Source organism: Vanessa cardui, chromosome Z, assembly GCF_905220365.1.
Source record: "Vanessa cardui chromosome Z, ilVanCard2.1, whole genome shotgun sequence".
NCBI lineage: Eukaryota > Metazoa > Arthropoda > Insecta > Lepidoptera > Nymphalidae > Vanessa > Vanessa cardui.
This window is the reverse complement of record NC_061154.1, coordinates 14,539,982-14,559,896: the sequence shown is the minus strand read 5'-3', so window position 1 is coordinate 14,559,896 and position 19,915 is coordinate 14,539,982. Positions and strand designations below refer to the sequence as shown.

At 30.1% G+C, this 19,915-nt stretch overlaps 1 protein-coding gene across 14 annotated transcripts in view; it reads right to left on the bottom strand.

Moving 5' to 3' along the window:
• The window catches only part of LOC124543059 (coiled-coil domain-containing protein AGAP005037), a 199,338-nt gene extending 179,721 nt beyond the window's left edge, over positions 1-19,617 (bottom strand). For 11 of the 14 annotated variants that reach the window (XR_006967427.1, XM_047121076.1, XM_047121082.1 and 8 more), the window contains exons 1-2: positions 19,173-19,591; positions 11,902-13,644 (exon numbers count right to left, since the gene is read on the bottom strand). Coding sequence is in view for 13 of the 14 variants with exons in the window: in XM_047121076.1 (XP_046977032.1) it covers positions 11,902-13,609 (1,708 nt within the window). In the remaining variant the exon portion in view is untranslated. The other 3 variants (XM_047121078.1, XM_047121079.1, XM_047121077.1) reach the window with 3 other exon arrangements.
• Between the last annotated feature and the right edge of the window lie 298 nt (positions 19,618-19,915).

Genomic DNA, 19,915 nt, shown 5'->3' with positions numbered 1-19,915 from the left:
CCTATCCCACTTAAAGAAGCTTCGTAAGCCATGTTTTTTTTTCATATTTGCTCTTTCGTGTCAATTAACTTGCTCGATCGTTAGCACATAAAATATGATTTTCCTCCTAAAATTATAATTTAACATACCAAAAATATTATTTGATATTTATAACATTATGTTTATATGATAATTGTGATATAAAAAATAATGAGGAGACAGTGAACACGATAAGCTCTCAAAGAGATCTTTCACCCCACTTCAACCCAGCCATTCCGCGAACTTAAAAATGCATCGTCGTAATTGACGATCGCTTATCACAAGATGCACGAAAGAGAGGGAGGGAAAGGATTGGAAATGGAATAGTTTTAATGAGGAGTATAACATAAGCAAGATCTTTACTACCTTCCTTTTTGAAAATACCGAATTAAAAGTGATTTTAGTAATTCCCATAGCCATTTTGGAGATAAAATACATACATACGTATTTTGTCAAACATATCTCAAGTGTGTAATAAATCGAGAGTTAAAGTATAGTGTATATTGGAAAGAAAAAAAATAAACCATGTACAAGATAATAAATTGATTGTTAGTAGTTCCACAGTACCCGACAGTCGATACTGGAATCCAAATTCGATTTAACAATTTTATCAAATAGTATATCTGTCACAGAATTATAATAATATGACAAACAGAACAATAATAACATTCGATTTCAGCTGACATTTACCGGCAATAAAAATGTGTACGAATTTGAATAAACCAGTTTTGAAAGTACAATTAAAAATGATTCAATTTGAAGCCCTCTAGGTTTAGTTATCGACGTTGTAATAAAAGAAACTGAACAAATATTTGTTCGATAGTTTTTATAACGAACGGAACCATTAATTTAGCGAGGACGAGCGCGCATTCGTAAGCGAATATATAAATACATATGAATATAAAACAGAGATAGTAAATAAAGATCCGTGAGGCAATCCAGGACAGGGCTCGGGAGACTCCAGGTACAGAATAGACGGTTTTGCATACACTGGCAAATATCTAACTAACCCTGTTAATACAATTTCTTAAATAGAAAAAATGATTAAATATTTACTGCCGCAACCCGTGGACTTAGCTCATAAGCTCGAGAATTATAAATATACAACAGTAAGTATATCGAATTCGTAACTGGAAGTTTTTGCGTGGAAACATACATACATACAAACATAGAAACTGTACTTGTGAACATTTAACAAAAATAATAAATCAATAGACAAAGTCAATAATCTTTATATAACATTGTAAGTACATTTGCTTACGATGATGATAGTAAAAAATCAATTTCCGGTTCAGAAATTTACTCGCACCTCGAAATTGCCTCGGACCGGAAAAGAACATGAACGAAAATTAGTCAGATTTTTTTAAATGCAGGTAATTTTTTGCAAAAATTGTTTTCAAATAATAACAATAAATTCATTATCGCTATTTGAAACATCCGGAGGGTGTAAGGTGTGCAATCAACTAAGAAGTCATTAGCGTTGGAATATCCTTAAGGAAACAAACGCTCATTAAACATAATAATTTATCAATTATCAATCTTTTGTTCCAATATTTCTTCAAAGTCTGTGTTGTTTTCAGAAGATTTTTATATTTCTTAACTAAAAGATATCATTATATTTTATTATTTTATTAAGTGTTATTACAGACACGTAATTACGTTCTGAGTATTTTGAATTGTCTATTGAGAGCCGGTAAGCAATTTCGATGTGAGCTGAAGCGATTTCTCACCTCTTATTTAAATAAATTTTCAATTGAAATTAAATATTAATTTAAATGCTAAATCATGTAGAATTTCTCGTCTTTTTATCACTGGTGATGGGCCGATTTCCTTTTTGAGAATCGGATTTGCGTCTTAATGAAGAAATGCTTCAATAATGTTGATCTGCTTTAATGCCACTTTTCGTCTTTGTCATTATTAGCGAAGTCGTTTTTTTTTTTTATAAATGATAAAAGGCGGACAAATGAGCCACCTTATGGCAAATGGTTACGGGGCATAAAGATTAGCACTTAGAAATAATAACCAGTTCTTATATCGCGCTTGCTTTGCCAACCTGGGTATCTAAGATATCATACTTATACATGTAATTACACTGGACTCTTCAAACGGGAACACAACAATATAAAATATTGTTGTTTGAATATTCAGACAGGCTTGTACAAAACTCTCTACATCCACATAAATATTAATTGAGTAAAGCTTTTTTTTAATCACATTACATTTACATTAACAACACGTAAATTTCCCACTGCTAAATCCTACTCTCCCTTTAAGGAGAAGGTTTCAAGTTTTTTCCACCACGCTGCTTTCCTCCAATGTAGGGTGGTGGATATAGAATTTCGTTGAAATTAGTCACATGCAGGTTTCCTCACGACATTTTTCTTCCGCCGAGCACGAGATGAATTATAACACAAATTAAGCAAATGAAAATTCAGTGGTACTTGTTTTGGTTTGAAGCCACAATGACGATTGTGGCTTCAAACCTTCAAAGATGCAAGCGTTTTAACAACTGGGCCACCTCGGCTCTTTTCTAAATATTTTAAAATAAATTTCTTTACATAGTGGGAATAAAGGGAGCATACAATGAAGTAGTTGATTTATTATTTACGTGTATGTAATTATGTATACTTATGGAATCCAGTAAATGACCAGCTTTGTAGTAATCTACTGAAACATATGTTAATCGAGAACATTTTCACAGAATTAACTCGTCGAAGGTTTGTTTTATATATTTTATTTACTATTAATTATTTCATTTGTTAAAAGTTTCTACGAAACCATTTTACTATAATTTATTCATTTGAATGCATTCGCTGTACGACAATACTGAATACAATACCATTACAGACATGTTTCTTATTAGATAATAATAATAATAATATTCTTTATTGTACACCAAGATAAGTATAACACACAGGAAATAAATATAACAAAATAAAGCATGGCACAAAAGGCGGCCTTATCGCTGAAGAGCGATCTCTTCCAGACAACCTTGGGGCAGAGGAAATGGTCTATTAACCATTTCCTCTGCCCCAAGGTACATCAAGGAACATGTAAATAATCAAGATATTCTTTTATTTTAACGCCTCAGTGTTCAATTTTACGTGTAAAATAGGCACACCGACATATTTTGTTATGAGATAATTATAAATAATCGATCGATGTATTCGCCCTTCGATTAGCAAGCCTTGCGTAAATTTTCACAGATTTATTTATGTATCTTGGTATATTTATAATATTATCTTAATTAGAAATTGTAAAAGTCAACGTTTAAAATAGTATCCATATGATTAATATTAATAAGGATTAATATTTTTTAACAATGAATGAATAATATATTTGTCGATGGTTTTTCTCCTTTTTAAGGTCTCTTTTCTCCAAAAGAAATTTTCTTTTTTCTTAGAAACGCGATAAAATTGAAATTAATACTAAATACTGATGTCAGTGGCCTCTTAAAGCGTTAAATCAATCCTCTAAGCCAACACTATCAAAAGATATGGTCATATATGTCACATATCCCAAAGATTCCCTTTGGGAATCCAAGCCTATAGGGTATTTGTCGTTGACCTAAATTCTAGAAATTTAGCAGGATGCTGTGAAGAAATAAACTAAAAATCTTAAATTTTTATAGTATTACTATGATCTAAATTAGATTAATTGAAAACATTAAATCTTCTAAGAATAATTACATTAAATGTGAAATTGAATTAAAAGTAGTATAAAAATATATTTTTAATCTGTATTATTATTACTAACACTTTACTAATAATGGTATTTATAATACGACATATTTCAATTGCATTAAAAAGTACCTACATTTACGACAAAGTATGGAAGATATTTGATATAACATAAAATTGGATTTTCTTAGATTTCTATCAGCTTTGTTACTCTATTGACTTAGCAGTAATACTGCCAGTCCCAGGGCACTGTGTCCGAACACCAAGTCGGACTCCTACCGACAATAAATTACCAGTAGCAGCCCGGAGTCGGCAATTAAGCGAATTATTTCCGAGAAGCGAGAGTACGTATACTCGTAGTACGCTAAGCCGTCCTGCGTCTAAACTCTTCCCAGTCGTGTCGGATTTGGCGTCCCTTTGGAGAATGAGGTAGTAATGAGTTTTTGTTTACACAACTGTTTGTACACTATTATATGATGCGCAGTTAGACCAAATTCAGCAACACACGTCCACCGAATTCGCCCACGTTGACATTAAGATCGACTCAATTTACAATAAATTACTATGAAAATATAGACTACTCAATATTTTACTCCGGGAATGGAAAAACCATATCGTTTTTTTATTGAAACCTTGATACAGATGGACTAACTGTAACTATAAGCTTCCAATAGTTGGATTTGTTTAGAAATACAACTTAAGCTGTACTCTGAATAGTTTTTAAAAACTTAGAACATAAACTAGCTTATCAACATTTAGTATATATATAAGTAAGTTACACTGAAAATCCATCACAAAAAACACGTTAAAGATTTGGTCATATTTTTTATTTTGGTCCTAATTTATAAATGTATTATATTAATGATGGTTTTCTTAATTTAACAAAGCCTTATTAAACATCAGTGATAGCACGTTTTCAGTTACGAGCTGTTAATGTAGTTTTTTTATTTAATTACATCATACGAAACGTTTCCATTCTGTATCTCTCTCGTGTATCATTAAATATACGAAATATTCACAGACCTCTCTCTTTGAATGTTTCGTATATTTAAACACCAGTAAGTAAAAACAATCGCATCTTCATTATAGAATCCGCAAATTAAAGGTGGTCGAGTATGTGAGCTATATAAAATGAATATATTGGCAGACTTAAATTCAACATTCGTTAGATTGGTTCCTCGCCGCCATACGGGCGATTAAGGCGCTTAAGTGCTCGTTTGATGGAAGCACTTAGAAAAGAAAAACTCTTAGTCGTTACTCTATTCTACTCTCCCGACACCAGCCGACAAAAAGAGAAATTTATAATGTTTACTGGAATGATAGTTCGACTAACATTATAAATCGCTTATGTTTCTAAAACGATTCTGAAATATCTTTTAGAATGAATCAGCCCATTTTTTGAGAAATGTTAGAGAATATATTATATATAGGCATATATAGGAATAGGCATATGATGGTGTTTTGTATCGATAAACCTAGTCTAGAAAAATACAGGATTGTTTAAGGATCACCGGATTGGACAAAATAGTTTAGAAACAAATATGATTCGAAATGTACCACAAAACTCAACTTGAAATTATTAACCGCTAGTTGACCACATGCTTTACTCTAAATGACTGCTAAGTAAGTTTGATTTCAGCGCATTCACCAACCCTTCCAAACATTTATGGCGGTAGATAATCGATTAAAATATGTTGGGCGATTTATTGTTTGAGAAAAAAATATTTTAAGACTTCATAAATATTGAAAAGCGAGTTAAAATGAGTGATAATTCAGAATGAATGAGCTGAATTTGCGCTGAGTTATTTGTGAGATAATTCCATTCAACCATTAAGATTGCGCAACATGGACCACCGCCCAGACTTTAAACGAGAATTGGAAAAACTTCAAAGCAAATTATCCGAAGTGATTCTCATTCTTCAATACCTCTTAGTAGGATTTTTCTGCAATTAATTCTCGTAAATAAAATTCGTAATAAAAACTTCTATTCTCATATAAATCAAGCCTATAATACTGAAATTCTAAATTCAAAACATTAGTCCTCAATTGAAATATTTAACTAGTTTAGGAACAGAAAACAGTACGAAGGACATTCAACTCGAACTCTCAAAAACGATAAAAAACGAGAGTTTTCTTGGGACAAAAACGAAGTTGCCATCGCTATGCATTATTCATTAAATAAAAGATACAATTGATAAATACATCAGTACAAAGAAATAGAATATCTATTTACTATATGTTTTATATATGTAACATGTTACATATAACAAAAATCTCCTTTTGTCGTTCTATGCACAACTCTCTTGTGTGATCTTTTAAAGCTATATTAATGACGTTTTAAAATCGATTACACTTTTATGAAAACGGATACAATAACAAAATATGAGTTTATTATAAATGTAGCTACATAAAGAAGTTCATATTTCTAAGACAATGGAATAAAGTAAGAACGCTAACTTTATAACAAATGCAATGACAATGGATAACATCGTTATTAAAAATCCCATGTGCATTAAAACAATAAGGAAAAACAAGTTTAAATGAAACCGCATACGAAAGAAAGAGAGAAAATAGTCCCATAACGCTTTTTTTCCTTATACGACGATTTCTGCCAGTCCACTCTACTGTAAGTAGGGTAAAAGAACATCGTTACAGTAAGCAGTCAAATTGACATTGAAGATGTAAGTGAACCGACTATAAGGAGAGTTACAATTATTATAATACTTCTGTAGGTTAGTGGTTACAATGCGAAAACCAAACGCATTATGAATTACTTAATATTGACACAAAGTGGGTAAAATGTAACAAGAAAATATTATATTAAATTGTATTTTTTTTCTGGTAATTATATACACAAAGCTAATTACAGCAAAAACAATATAAATAATAAATTCAATTTAACGGATTTCTGTTTCAAACTTGAACTGATACAAGATTTTATAAATGATAAAAGAGCCTGTTGAATTCCAAGTAGGATATATTAATTTAAATAATTGTATTTAATTAACTTGACGTTGTATTTTTTAAATATTGAAAAAGAGTAAGTACTGAGTTTCTTGCCGGTTCTTCTCGGTAGACTCTACTTTCCGAACCGGTGGTAGCTTCACTTAATTGTAAAATGACGTTCCAATGGTGCTTGTAAATGTCTACTTGAATAAAGTTTATTTTGATTTGATTTGTGAAACATTCGACCAAACACATAAAAAAGTAATTTCTAATTTTTTAGTCGTTAAAATTAAAATCAGAGATGGCCTAGTGTTACATATACGTTAACTGGTTCAAACCTGTTCGTGCAACATTGATTTATTTATGCTAAAGGAAAACATCGTGAGAAAACCGGTAAAAGTCGGTTAGAAATCCACATGTGTATTCACCAGCCCGCTTGCTGTTAGATTAAGCTTCGAAACTTCCTCAAAAGGAGAGAAGTCCAGTAGGACGTTTAGAAACTCTCACTTTGATTTAAGTTTTATTATTAAAGAATAAGGTTGAAATTTGCATAGCGCGATGTATAAGAACTTTGTAGACACCGTTAAATGGATTAAAGTAAGCCAGTAGATAATGTTAGCATAAACTATATCAAGTGCTGAGAGATAAGAATTCTGCACATCTTTACCAGATATGAGAGAACCAATTTAAATTGTAATAAAACGAATACAAATACCTACTGCTGCTGTTGAAATAAATATTGAATATTTATTTGCATTATTATAAATACTAATTATACTAACTATTAAGTTATTAATGTTAATCTAATTATATAGTTTCAAAACCAAAACACTGAATATGCTTATATCTTCTTATGCTTGAAACTGGAAGCCGAACTGCTAAAACAGTACCGAAGTCGCAAGTGAACTGGTAAGAAATAAAAAATATTAACCAAAGATAATTAATTGTTTGGTGTTAGTTTATTTTGAAGAATATTTTATGATTGTACTTTAAAGTACCTATATAAGTAACATGGGTGCCAATCTTACAAACAAATTGACACTTTATCGCAAACGAATTGAAACTTTTTCGGTGTTGTTCAGCCGGTTTCCTTTTACTTTCATCCAATATTCCACTTGAGTGACAAGAAAAAAATTGTGGATCGTATTGTAAACTATATTAATAATTTGAGTTAACTATCAGTTATGATTATCAAGAGAGAATGATTGATCGGTACCTTATTAGAATTGTTTTGTCCTGTCTTTAATACTCGGTAGAAAAATTATCCAATTTTAAAAAGACAAAGGTTTATTAATACTGAGAAATAAGGTCGACCTAGATTAGATAGGTTCATTAAATCACTAGAAAACATTTGAAAGACAACTTTAGTAATACATTAAGCAAATATATATTTCCCTCGTCGGTATACTATAAATCTAAAAAGATCGCAGTTGAAATTCCTCAATGGCGAAACTTAGCACTAAAATAGGTGTAAATTTAAAAAAAAAAATAAGTCATGCCTTTTGACTAAACTAGTTCATGCACTGCAAACATCAAATAAAGAAACTGGCTAGTTCGTGAAATGTAGATGTTTTATCTGGGACGTCCAGACGAAGTTTGCATCGCCGGCAACGAGGAACAAAGCAATTGCTGGCTAAAGTGGAAGAAGAAATAACAATTGCAGAGACTTTTCAAGTTTACTTAGACAAGAATTTTAGAAAAAGTAAAAATGTCGTTAAGATATATGCGTTCCGTAAAATTGTTTATTTTATTAATTTTTTTAATCAATTTTAAAACAAAACATCAAGATAAACGGAATAATAAACTATTTTTTTATTTATGTAAAACTATAACTTAACAAATATGTACAACCGATACGAATTCAAAATATGATATGACTACAAACTACGTCTTTTCTTGGGGTTCAAGCTGTCTTCAAACCACATTTGATCAAAATCGACTCAGTCGTTTGTCTGTGACTACGAAACGGACAGAATTACTTTCACATTTGAAACATTAGTTTTGATTTTTTTTAATAATAATACTATACTTAAACAACAAACAACTAATTAATGCTTGTAGGTACTTTTTGTCCAAAGTGCTTTCTACAAAGTTCAAAACTCGAACAGAATATAATAAATAATACTTAATATTAGATGTTCTACAAATTATTTGATAAGATTACTAAAGAGTATAGTCCACTTTGTATATTATAATATTCTATATTTTTATTCTGGCAACGGTAGCATCTTGGTAGCGAGAAAATAATTCACTTATAATATTATCTCTATAGTATTACGATATTTATAATTTTACTATTAAATTATATAAGATATCCTTAGTAACATCGTTTTATTACTGTCTTTAGATAAAAAATATTCCGGTTAAAAAATATATCCCGTACCAATTCATTTAATAGGTCATGCATTATTAATTAAGTACAGCTCTCTACATGTTGGGAAATCTAATTTTCTGATATCCTCACTTAGCTAAACGCTCGCACGTAATTCCATCAATAGCCCCACGTTCAATAGACCGTGTACTTTAAATCTTATTAATCCTTTTTATTTTAGATAACTTGGACCTTCCGAAATTGAGCTCGTTTATAATATATATATAATAATACATTTCTGCTTAGATATTAAAAAAATGTTATAATACTAAAAATTGCCTCTAAGCAATAATTACGAGCTCGTAGGTCTTTTTACGTTAACAACTTATATTTTTAATATTCATTCTTTTTTTATTTCGTGTTATTGTTATTTGTAGAAGTAAATATTATTTGGTTTCTACCTTATTTTATATTATACAATTCTGCGAATGAATCCTATCACACAATTTTAGCACTAAACTGGATTCCTTTGTTGTCCCCGTTCTCGTTCGAGATATACCTCTTAGATTATTTATATATCTAGAAAGTGTCGCACAGCAAAAGAACTAAAACAAATAAGCCAACTTTATCACATTGGTGTGCGTGAGAGCTACGCTTTTTAATCGCTAAACAAGTGTGCGTATACCATAGGAGCCAGCAGATGGTCTTCACTACTTTTTTTCAGGCTGTCTTGCGCATTCACTGCCAGCATTTTTGGAATTAATATACAACCTTACCATAAAATAATAGGGATAAAAGAAAAAAAAACGTTTGTTCGTATATTAAATCACTAATCCGATTGATTCTTTAGTTTATTTCAATTTATATTTTAGGTTATTCTAATGATTTAATTTATCATTTGTGTTAATATAGTATGAATAAATAAGGTTTGATATACTATACGGCTTCTACACGTAGAAACGTCTGGACCAGAATATGTAAATGCGAATTCGATGAGCCACGCCGATTCTGAGTAAGTATTTCGTTTTAAATATATTTTGAGATAGCTTATAATATCAACAATTTATGTACCTAAACATGTTTATATAATTTTATAAAATGAACAATATAAACACTCAAACCCATTCATTTCATGAGTTTCAACTTCACGATATGTAATTAAAATTTCAACAGTTAACAAAAGACCTACGAACTTAGTAACAATTCAAGAAAATCTTACACAACTTTGTAACCGCTTGTGTTGCGAACAAAAATTCCATTAAAAATAAAGCAATTAATTTTATAAAAATTAATCCAAAACCCAGAGTGCGCTGCAATGTTCTTTTTTTTAATTCAGATATCAGATACTACTGTCGATATCAGCAACGATACGTTTGTGGTACTTTGCCAGAAAACTTTCAACAACTGTCAAATACAACTGCACAAAGTTTAAATTTATTCGAATTTTGGAACACAATCGACACAGACAAAAAACATAGTTTGATGTATGACTATAAAGATTAAAACCTTTTTAGTTTATATGCCTCAATGCTGAAAGAGCGAACTATTGTAAATATAATTTATTGCTTTTAAAATAAAATTCTTCATTACATAAAATGATGCAATACGCATATAATAATTATTACAAAAAAGAAAATTTTGATATCAATATTTGTTCGTAAATGATAAATATATCAATTATAATACTTGCTCAAAAATATATATCATATTTTGTTTATACAAAATGAATAAAATAAATATAGTACCTTTATAACTTTTATCATATTAGCTGCTCGACTCCTGTATATTATAAAATGCTTATAAAAGTTATATGCGTGCGTAATTTACTATCACAGTACACACGACTGCTGCAAAAGAGAGTAGAGTATGTTTCTATCAGTTGTATTTAAATTATATAACATTTTATTTTGATAAGACTTTCATGATCAGGCATAGTTTATAACAATATAAGGTACCTAAATATAATTTACAATTCATCATGATAAATTAATGCAAGAAAAATCATAAAATTAGATGATATTTTCGAGTGCGGCCACCAACGTTTTTGACAGTATTTTATTTGATTCTCTATATTATACTTGTAAACACCGGACATTTCAACCTTACATAAATATTGATCTTGTAAATTGACGCTGGAAAAGTGTTCATAAGTGCATCCTTGAATAAAATCTATATTGATTTTGTTTTATTATATAGAAATAATACATACGTATCAAAACATAATATATCACTAACGACTAATGCAAGAATAGACACAGCAAAATAAATACAAATGAGCATTATACTTGATTCAAGCAGATTGTTATAAGAATGTAACCTGCAAACATCTATGGGCTTCTTTCAAGTTTTTATTAACAATTTAATTAAATTGTAAGCAATGCACAATTAAGAGCTCACAATATTTTAAAATTAATGTTGTACAATCATTAATGATAATAATCATTAAACTCATATAAATAAAACAAAGGTGCGATGATGAAATAAAAATCCTATACATAACTTATGTAGTCGTCTGTACACAGACGTGATAAAATAAAGATAATATTAAAAGCGTAATAAAACAATGGCGAACATCGAAATGACATGAAAATGAAGCCAACGTTATTATTTCATTGTGTCAATATAAATAGTCACGCCTCTTTGAGCACAATTAATTGAGTCTGTTTAAATAGTGGTTCCAGCCAAACATGTTTCATAAAGGATTATAATACAAACAGGATAATACACACATTGTTTGTGTAATAAATTTATACGATTTTTAAATCTGATACATATAATTATTGTAAAGAATAAATTATATATTCACCATAGTTTTAAAAGTAACAAATAGTTACAGCGACTGCAACTAATTCATACTTAGAATAAGTATTGGGTTATATCAATCGCAATATAACATAATAATATAGTTTTGTTATTAATTTACCAAGTAAAATTTTTGTTTCTTACCTTTTTGAGCACGACTCTCCATTATTCTCTGAATTTCTCCAGCTTCAGAGCCACTTTCCGACTCCGAACACAATGATCGTATAGCACTTTTAGGATTAAATGTATTTTTATTGTTATCAATTAACCTGTAATTACTATCAGAACTTGTTACACTTGTTGTACGCAATGGTGGTTGCGGTGGGTTTTTCAAATTATTACCACTAAAATCCAATTTTACCCGAAACGGTTCACTTTTACGAACATTTTTATTTACATGAGGAGATACATAATTTTGTCTCTCAGCACTTATTCGTTTCGATGAAATTGTATTCGTATTTTGTTTTTGATTAGGCAACCTTAAACTTACATTATTATTTTCAGTCAACGTTTCAGGATGTCTGTAAATAACATCAGTCCCCGAATAGATAGACCGATTATTAATATACGAATCAGTTCTCCGCTCTGGAGCTCCTCTTACAAATGGAGAGGTGCCATATACACCCTGATGTGTGCCACAATTTATATCCGACCCTCGTGGCAAACTACAACTTCTGGAATCAACAACAAGTGAGGTAGGAGTACTACAATTTGAATTGGAATAAGTCCGGTTGTATATTTTTGGTCCTTTCATCGAACTATTCAACGATTGCCTCAAAAGATATTCATCTTCTCTCTGTTTCAGTTCCTTTATTTTTTGCCAATAAAAAGCCTCCACTTTTTGTCGAGTTTTTTCTTTCTTTATTAAATCCTCTAATTTTACCTTTTCTTTCGAAAGTGAAGGTGATTTAGGTATGCTTGAAGAAGATCTTGGTGATTGCGGTGGTGTAAACTTGTTACGATAATGTAACCTATTTATAGAGTTTCTTTTTTCTTCGGCTTCGATCATAGTTTTTCTAACATGCTCGTAGGGCGAAACAGTTGTCGGCATGTTCGGAATTTTATGACCGATAGCTACAGGAGACGTTGGTGCTGAATAATTGTATGGTTTTTCGAGAAATCTTTCTGTTTTAGATACTGGGAGACTTTTCTCGATATTTTTAGGGTTTTCCTTATCCGGTGAAAGACTTCGAGCTCTTATCGGCTGAATCATACGTACATCAGCTTCTTTTTTCGGGGATATCAAGAATTTCGTACTAACTTTTTTAATTTCTGCTCCTACAGATGCAGGATGTGCGTGTGCTTTTGATGCTCTATAAATTTCAATTTCATCCTGAGGTGAAATTTTATCCGTAAGTTTTTCAAGGGAATGATAATATACATCTGGGTAAGGTACTTTATATTGTGATGAATATATTTCGTTTTGAGGCTTAGGCGGTACTTGTGGTCTCGCCATGTATTTTATGTCATCAGTTTCATTTTTATTTTGTAATGCCATATTTTCCTGCTTCAGAATCCTAACATTTTCCGAGACCAAAGTGCTGCTAGAAGAATGATTACTTAAAACACTGTTATCAACACTACTGCAATTATTTACATTCGGAACAAATGATGTTGTAGAAAGATTTTCATATATTCTTTCGTCGTGTTCTTGTGGTCTTTCCGCCTGGTTGTCGTACCTCGTAAATGTTTGATGAGTTTGATAGTGATTACTTCGGCTTGTGCTACATTCAGTATTCATTTTGGGGTTGGAATGTTTTATTGTAGTCTTTTCTTTACTTTTATTTGAAAAAAATAAACTTGGAAATATTTTTCGAAAACTACTTCCTCTTTTCTTATTGTTGTCTGACATTATGTGTTATTTGTATAAGATTAAGCCCAGTGTACCTGAAACAATAAAATATATTACATTGGTCATGTTTAAATAACAAAAGATACTAACAACTTCGCAAATGGTGTTAAAGAAATATCACTGATATAGTAAAAAATACAAATATTTTATTTCTACGATAAATAATTTATTTAAAAATTACCTTAAATGACTTAAAAGAACAATAATAAATAAACATCTACTAAATACACTAAATGACATAAAAACAGACATGATATAAATTATAGAAAAAACACGCCTTCTATAAGATATTATTGTTAATTTTTATAAACATGAATAATGTGCGTAATCTATGCCAACAAATACACGTATGATTAAATGACATGTTATCACGTTAAAGGTGTGGCGAACACAGTTTAGATGGCATATGTAATGATAAGATAACAACTGAAAGACTAACTACCGAGAAGATATGTCATAGTATCTATTATTCAATTCGATAAAAAATGCAAAATTATGTTGTGAAGGTTGTAAGAATATTTTCGTCCAGTCATAAGTATATTTCACATATATAATATTAAAAACAAATACTTTAAAATATCTTACTAACCGAAATATACTTATGACTAAAAAAAATATACTATGACAATAAAGTAATCTTGAACTAAAAGGAGAGCAGACGCAGGTCTCAAGCCAAGGTACCATCCTAACAACGGCCACGTGCTGTTGTGTTGTGTTGATTTTACGTTACAGACATTGTAGCGGCTTTATATGTTTTTTATAGCACTGTTAAGAAATTATATGTACTTGTTGTTTCAGCCTTCTGTTAGAACATACAACCGATTTTTATTTCTGATTTATTTACAAATAAATAATTTATTGGTACAATAAAATTAATTATGCTTCTTTTAAAAATGATTTATGAGGAATGAGATAGTTCGATTCTTTCCATTTAATTAATTGATTTCTTTCTAGTAAGTTATTTAGTTTCGCTACGTGAAACGTTTCATATACATTTGTTTTATTTAAATGATAATAATATCAAAAATGGCTCGTAACAGTAATTTTTTATTTTGACACAAATATTTGAAAATACATCAAGTTGATAAAATTCTCAAGCTTAATTTGAAAATACATCAAGTTGATAAAATTCTCAAGCTTAATTCATGCATAACGAAATGATTAAAACGGAATCCCTACAAAAAATGCTTTTAAAATCTAGCTATGTTATAGAAATTTATCATGCGATAAATAGGTATGATGACTACGTGTCCTTCATAAAGAAAGTCATAAAAAACGTTATAACTGTTCTATTACAATCCACTGAAACAGTACCGACTGTGAAGCAGCAATAATTCTCCTAGTGCCTTTCACATGAGGCCCAAAGTTCAACAAAAACTCAATGTAAATACTGCTTTTAATTATATAGTTAGTTAGTGTTTACTAATTTTTGGTAACGTAATGTAACTTTCAAAAATATTACAAATTAGCATTTTTATAGAAAACTTATTTTGTTTCGATCATGGCACACACTTTGATGAAGCTCTGGTAACTGTTCTAAATATTTTTGAACAATAACTGTTATATGAAATATTGTTCTGGTTTCCTAGGAACATAAGCCTTGATACATTGATCCCGTCTCGTATCAGGAAACAAGGAACAGGCCGGAGGCACGTTAGAATATGCTGAACAAACGGGCCGCATATTCGTCTCCAATTTCAAATTCTTGTGCCGTTTTCATTTGAAACGATATAGATCCAAGGGTCTACTGGAAATAGTGCAAAAATTTTTTAAATACATAAAACACTTTCGCGTAAATCAAAATTCTGCCACTGTTTTTAATTCTTAGGAATACGTTATATATACCAAATAAAATATATACAAAAGTAGAGTGTTTGCATGGTTGACTGATTGGATGTTATTTTTTCCATATAATAAATTCATTAACAAAGATGAAAAATATAGACTCTTATATGGGTAGGTACATACTATAAAAGAGATTATGTTCTACTGATCGATTACTGTGAAAGTAGACTAGAGAATATATCTAAAGTTCTCTTTATAAGCTAACAAATGTGTGTACAAATCCATTTTTTTTTGTGTCAGATCTTAGGCACAGGAAACCAGCTTTTAAGTCCTTTCCAAAAACCAAGTCTACAACTGTAACTTTTAAATGCATGGTATTCAGAAATTATTGATAAAGACACAGCTTGTATTATCGAGAGAGAAACCAGTAAATAAGAAATGCAGCCATATAATTATCCTAATAATAATAATCCTAGCGATAAAAACGAGACCTACAGAGTTAATATCAAATTATTAATTATTATCAAAAAGCAAGTCCTGGCCAATGGTTGCTGCGGTAATTCGTTGAATTACAATCTATGATAATTTCAACTAAAAATCCCTGAAACGCACTGAATATAATGGTACAAATTTTATGTCAAAATATTCAAGGATTTTATTGTGATCTGTTTACAGCTGAATAAATTTCCGCGGAGAGTAGAATAGAATTAGATATTTCGAGAAAAACGTAAAATGCGATTGAGAAAAAAAGCTTTCGCATTTGTTTTCTAAAAATTTACACGAATTTTTAACAAATGGAAAAATAATTTAAAAACAGCGTTAAATTCGCGCTGTTTTTAAATTATTTTAGTCAGTATAGTCTATTAATTGATAGAGTTATAAATGAGAATATTTCTTGGTTTGTTTTTCTTTCACATAACAAAAGAGTAACGAATTTATGATTACCTAAGATCATTAATGTACCAAAGCCAGTTACATTATTTTTAGTAATGGAAATCCAAATCCAAAAAAAAAATGCAATATTTCCGTGACATAAATATTTAGTGTAAAAAGTAATTTTCTTTTCACAATAAAAGTATTATAAGGTTTTTGATATAGAATGTTAGGGATCTAAGCTTAGACCTCGGAATAATCATTTATTGAAAAATCGCTCGTTTCTGTGAATTATAAAATGATATCATCATACACATGATAAACAGCAACATAGCTTATCGGTTATCAGTCTGGCATGAACTTTAGGGTTTAAATTATTTTCAACCGGGATCGCAACCATTAAATTAACTTAGAAATATGTAAAATGTTTCTATAAATTATTAATTTAAAAAAATATATTTATTCCTAAAATATTTACTACTTAATATCACAAGCTAAAGACATTAAGTTATTTTTTACTTACTTATTAGCCAGTACTTCACTTAGTAATAGTTTAATAACCAAAGTACTCAAAGTTTACACAGGTAGGTACATAAACGTCTACACATTGATGGACACATTCTCTGCAAATATAAATTTTATCTTGATAGGTTATGCAAATATCCTAACCAATAGTTAAACGTGTAGAATTTTCATGTTATTTGCATTGTTATTATATTTTATTTTAGCCATGTAGTAGAAACAGGAATATTTCGATCAATATTACACGTCTACGTATCGACATTTATGTTCTTAAGTTCGTGGAGAAGTATAATTTATTTATAAGTGAAAAAAGGTTATTTTTTTCCAGGGTTTAGCTTCCACAATTTTTGATACGAATTAATATTCGAGCCAAACTTTTCGATTTATATGTAAAAAGCGATGCATGCAAAAAAAATGTAAGAATGATCACTGTCGCGGTGTTCTAGAGTTTTCTATATCGTTGCTGCCAGTGAATATACAAAAGTTATACATATTTAGGCGGAACGGCTCACCAACACTCCAATCATATTGCTGTTGTAAAAAAAAAAAAAACTATTTCTAACATCGCCAATGCGCCTACCTTAACCTCATGCTCATGACACTGGCCCTTCAAACCGTAACACAATATAAGAAGCATTGCTGCTTGGCTATAGAATACATGATGAGTGAGTGGTACCTCTCCAGAGGACCTTTCACAAAGCTCTACTATCAAGTGAATCTCTTTGACCATAAAATAAGAAACTGCATCAGCAGACGGCCATATAGTCACTGACCACCCTTTACATGCAAATATTTTCAAAAACAAAAACATTTTTTTCTGAAACTTCCTACTATTTTCAATCTTAAAGGGCTCAAAAAAAATTCTTTTCACAATTGTTATAAAGCCACTCCTGGCTATCTCCGTCTAACCCATTATCCTCCCTCTATAGGCGATTTTTCTATGTAACAGGTTTGAGTCCGACAACTCCGTTCGACATACACCATGTTGTTCGAAGATCCATTACGATCCCTTTGTAACTAGCATACTCTAGTTTCAAACATGCACCCCAGTTTCAAAGTGATATATGGAGACTTACGTTGGTGCAAATCGCGTCTTTTACATGCCGATCGAAACTTCATCAGTCAAGATTTACGATGCATAACCAAATGAGCGGCAACTTCGAAGTATAAGGAATTGACTACTTACAGAAAGTAAGATGTAAGTAAACAACCAAAATAAATTGTACGGGGTTATTCTTACCATACTTGAACAATAAAAATCGAATGATGTTCAAATCATTAGTCTTTATGATTATTAACATATTTATATTAATTAATCAATCTTTCTATTTCTTATGTTTTGAGAAGCTATTATATTGTTAAGAATGTGAAAACACAATATACACGTTTATTTTTTTTTTTAATACTGTGTTTCGATCAAAATTATATTATATCATTTGATTTTATTCGAAATTCACTGCTCGTAAATATATCTAATAACAGTTTCTATTTCATTTATATTCTTGTGTATTTTATGAAGCAAGAGGAAAGCTAACAGCTGTAAATAAATAAGACGTATTTTATTTGCTAATGAGTAGGTACTTAAATTTAAAATACACTATTGGATCTCTGTTACTTTTTATTATTAACAGTAGGTAGCACCTAGAAAGTATTTCCCGATTTGATACCTCTATGGCGCTAGAGGGGGTGGCGAATTCGATATTTTTTGTTCGACTCTTACAAAAGCGTTGAGCAAACCCCGGGGGAGATGAGCTCTACAGAAAGGTACGAGGTGACAGAAAAGCGTAACAGCCGGCTCGACCGATAATAATAAGTGAATCAGATGAGAACTATATGAAACGGTAACAAATAATAAATAGAGTAGGCTCTATCTTAAATCGATTACTTAATTTTTTTTTCTATTTATAGTACTTAATAAAAATGTCTAAGAAATTTCTATTGTAGAGCCAACTCTATATTTTTTTTTCCGTCTTATTCAGGTTATAACGATAATCAAAAATATGTTTTGCCTTAATTTAAACATCATGGTATTCCGTACTCAATCCGGCGTAAAACGCAAATGATAAACACAAATGTTACAATTGTAATTAATTTACATACATAAGTTTCGTTGTATCATAGATCTATATTAGTACTATTGGGGCATTATATTATAAAAAACGTTAAAATTTCAAATGGGCGTTTCGCTACTTAGAAAGGTATATATTTAAAACATTTCAGAATTTTATTAAAATTAAAAAAAAAAGTATGCAGATCTTACGTGTAAAGACATAATATAATAAATAATAATAACCTCTACTTACATTGATACATAATTGTCGTTAAAATATAAAGTTTTATACAGAAACAAAACTGGTTGATACTATGACTAAGTAATACTTACCGACTATGAGTCAGATCAATAAATAACGTTATCAAAAACTCGCTTGTTGAATTTGCCGCAATTATTACATTATGTCATCAATTGACAGTTTATGTTTCGTAATTAAATAAAACTTGGGTTCTCAAAAGTTATCAGTTAAAAACTTGAATAATTGATATTGAATACCACTATAAATACTTATTTGAATCTATTTTATTAGATTATGATCGTGCGCATGACTAAGTAAACTACGATTTGCGAATAACATTGAAACTAAACTTATTACTGTCACAAACTTAGTACACATATAACTTATTTATTCAACAACGGTTCACTAGGTTAAATAAGATAAACAGGATATTATTTCCATTTTTACACTAAAAGTCTTTATATTGGTTAAAATATACCAAACGAAATTTAATGTGTGTTTAGCAACATAATATAACCTTTTACGAGCATATCTACATCATAGTCTCATTTTTTCGTTAAGTTTGAAGGCCACTATCTTAATAACATAAGGCTTTTGCAAGTGAACATAGAGTCGTTTTTCATACGTAATAATGAGCCGTTCCGTTTGACGTATCTTTTTTTAAAAGTTTGGAAGTAAGTAAAATTCAATTTTTAACTTCAACTCATTTTCTTCTTACACACTAGGCTAAAATATGGTTTCAAATTAAATGGTATATTTTTATATATTTCATGACTATTAAATTTGTTGTATTACTAATTAAACAAATCTTTATTATTATAGAAATTTATATAAT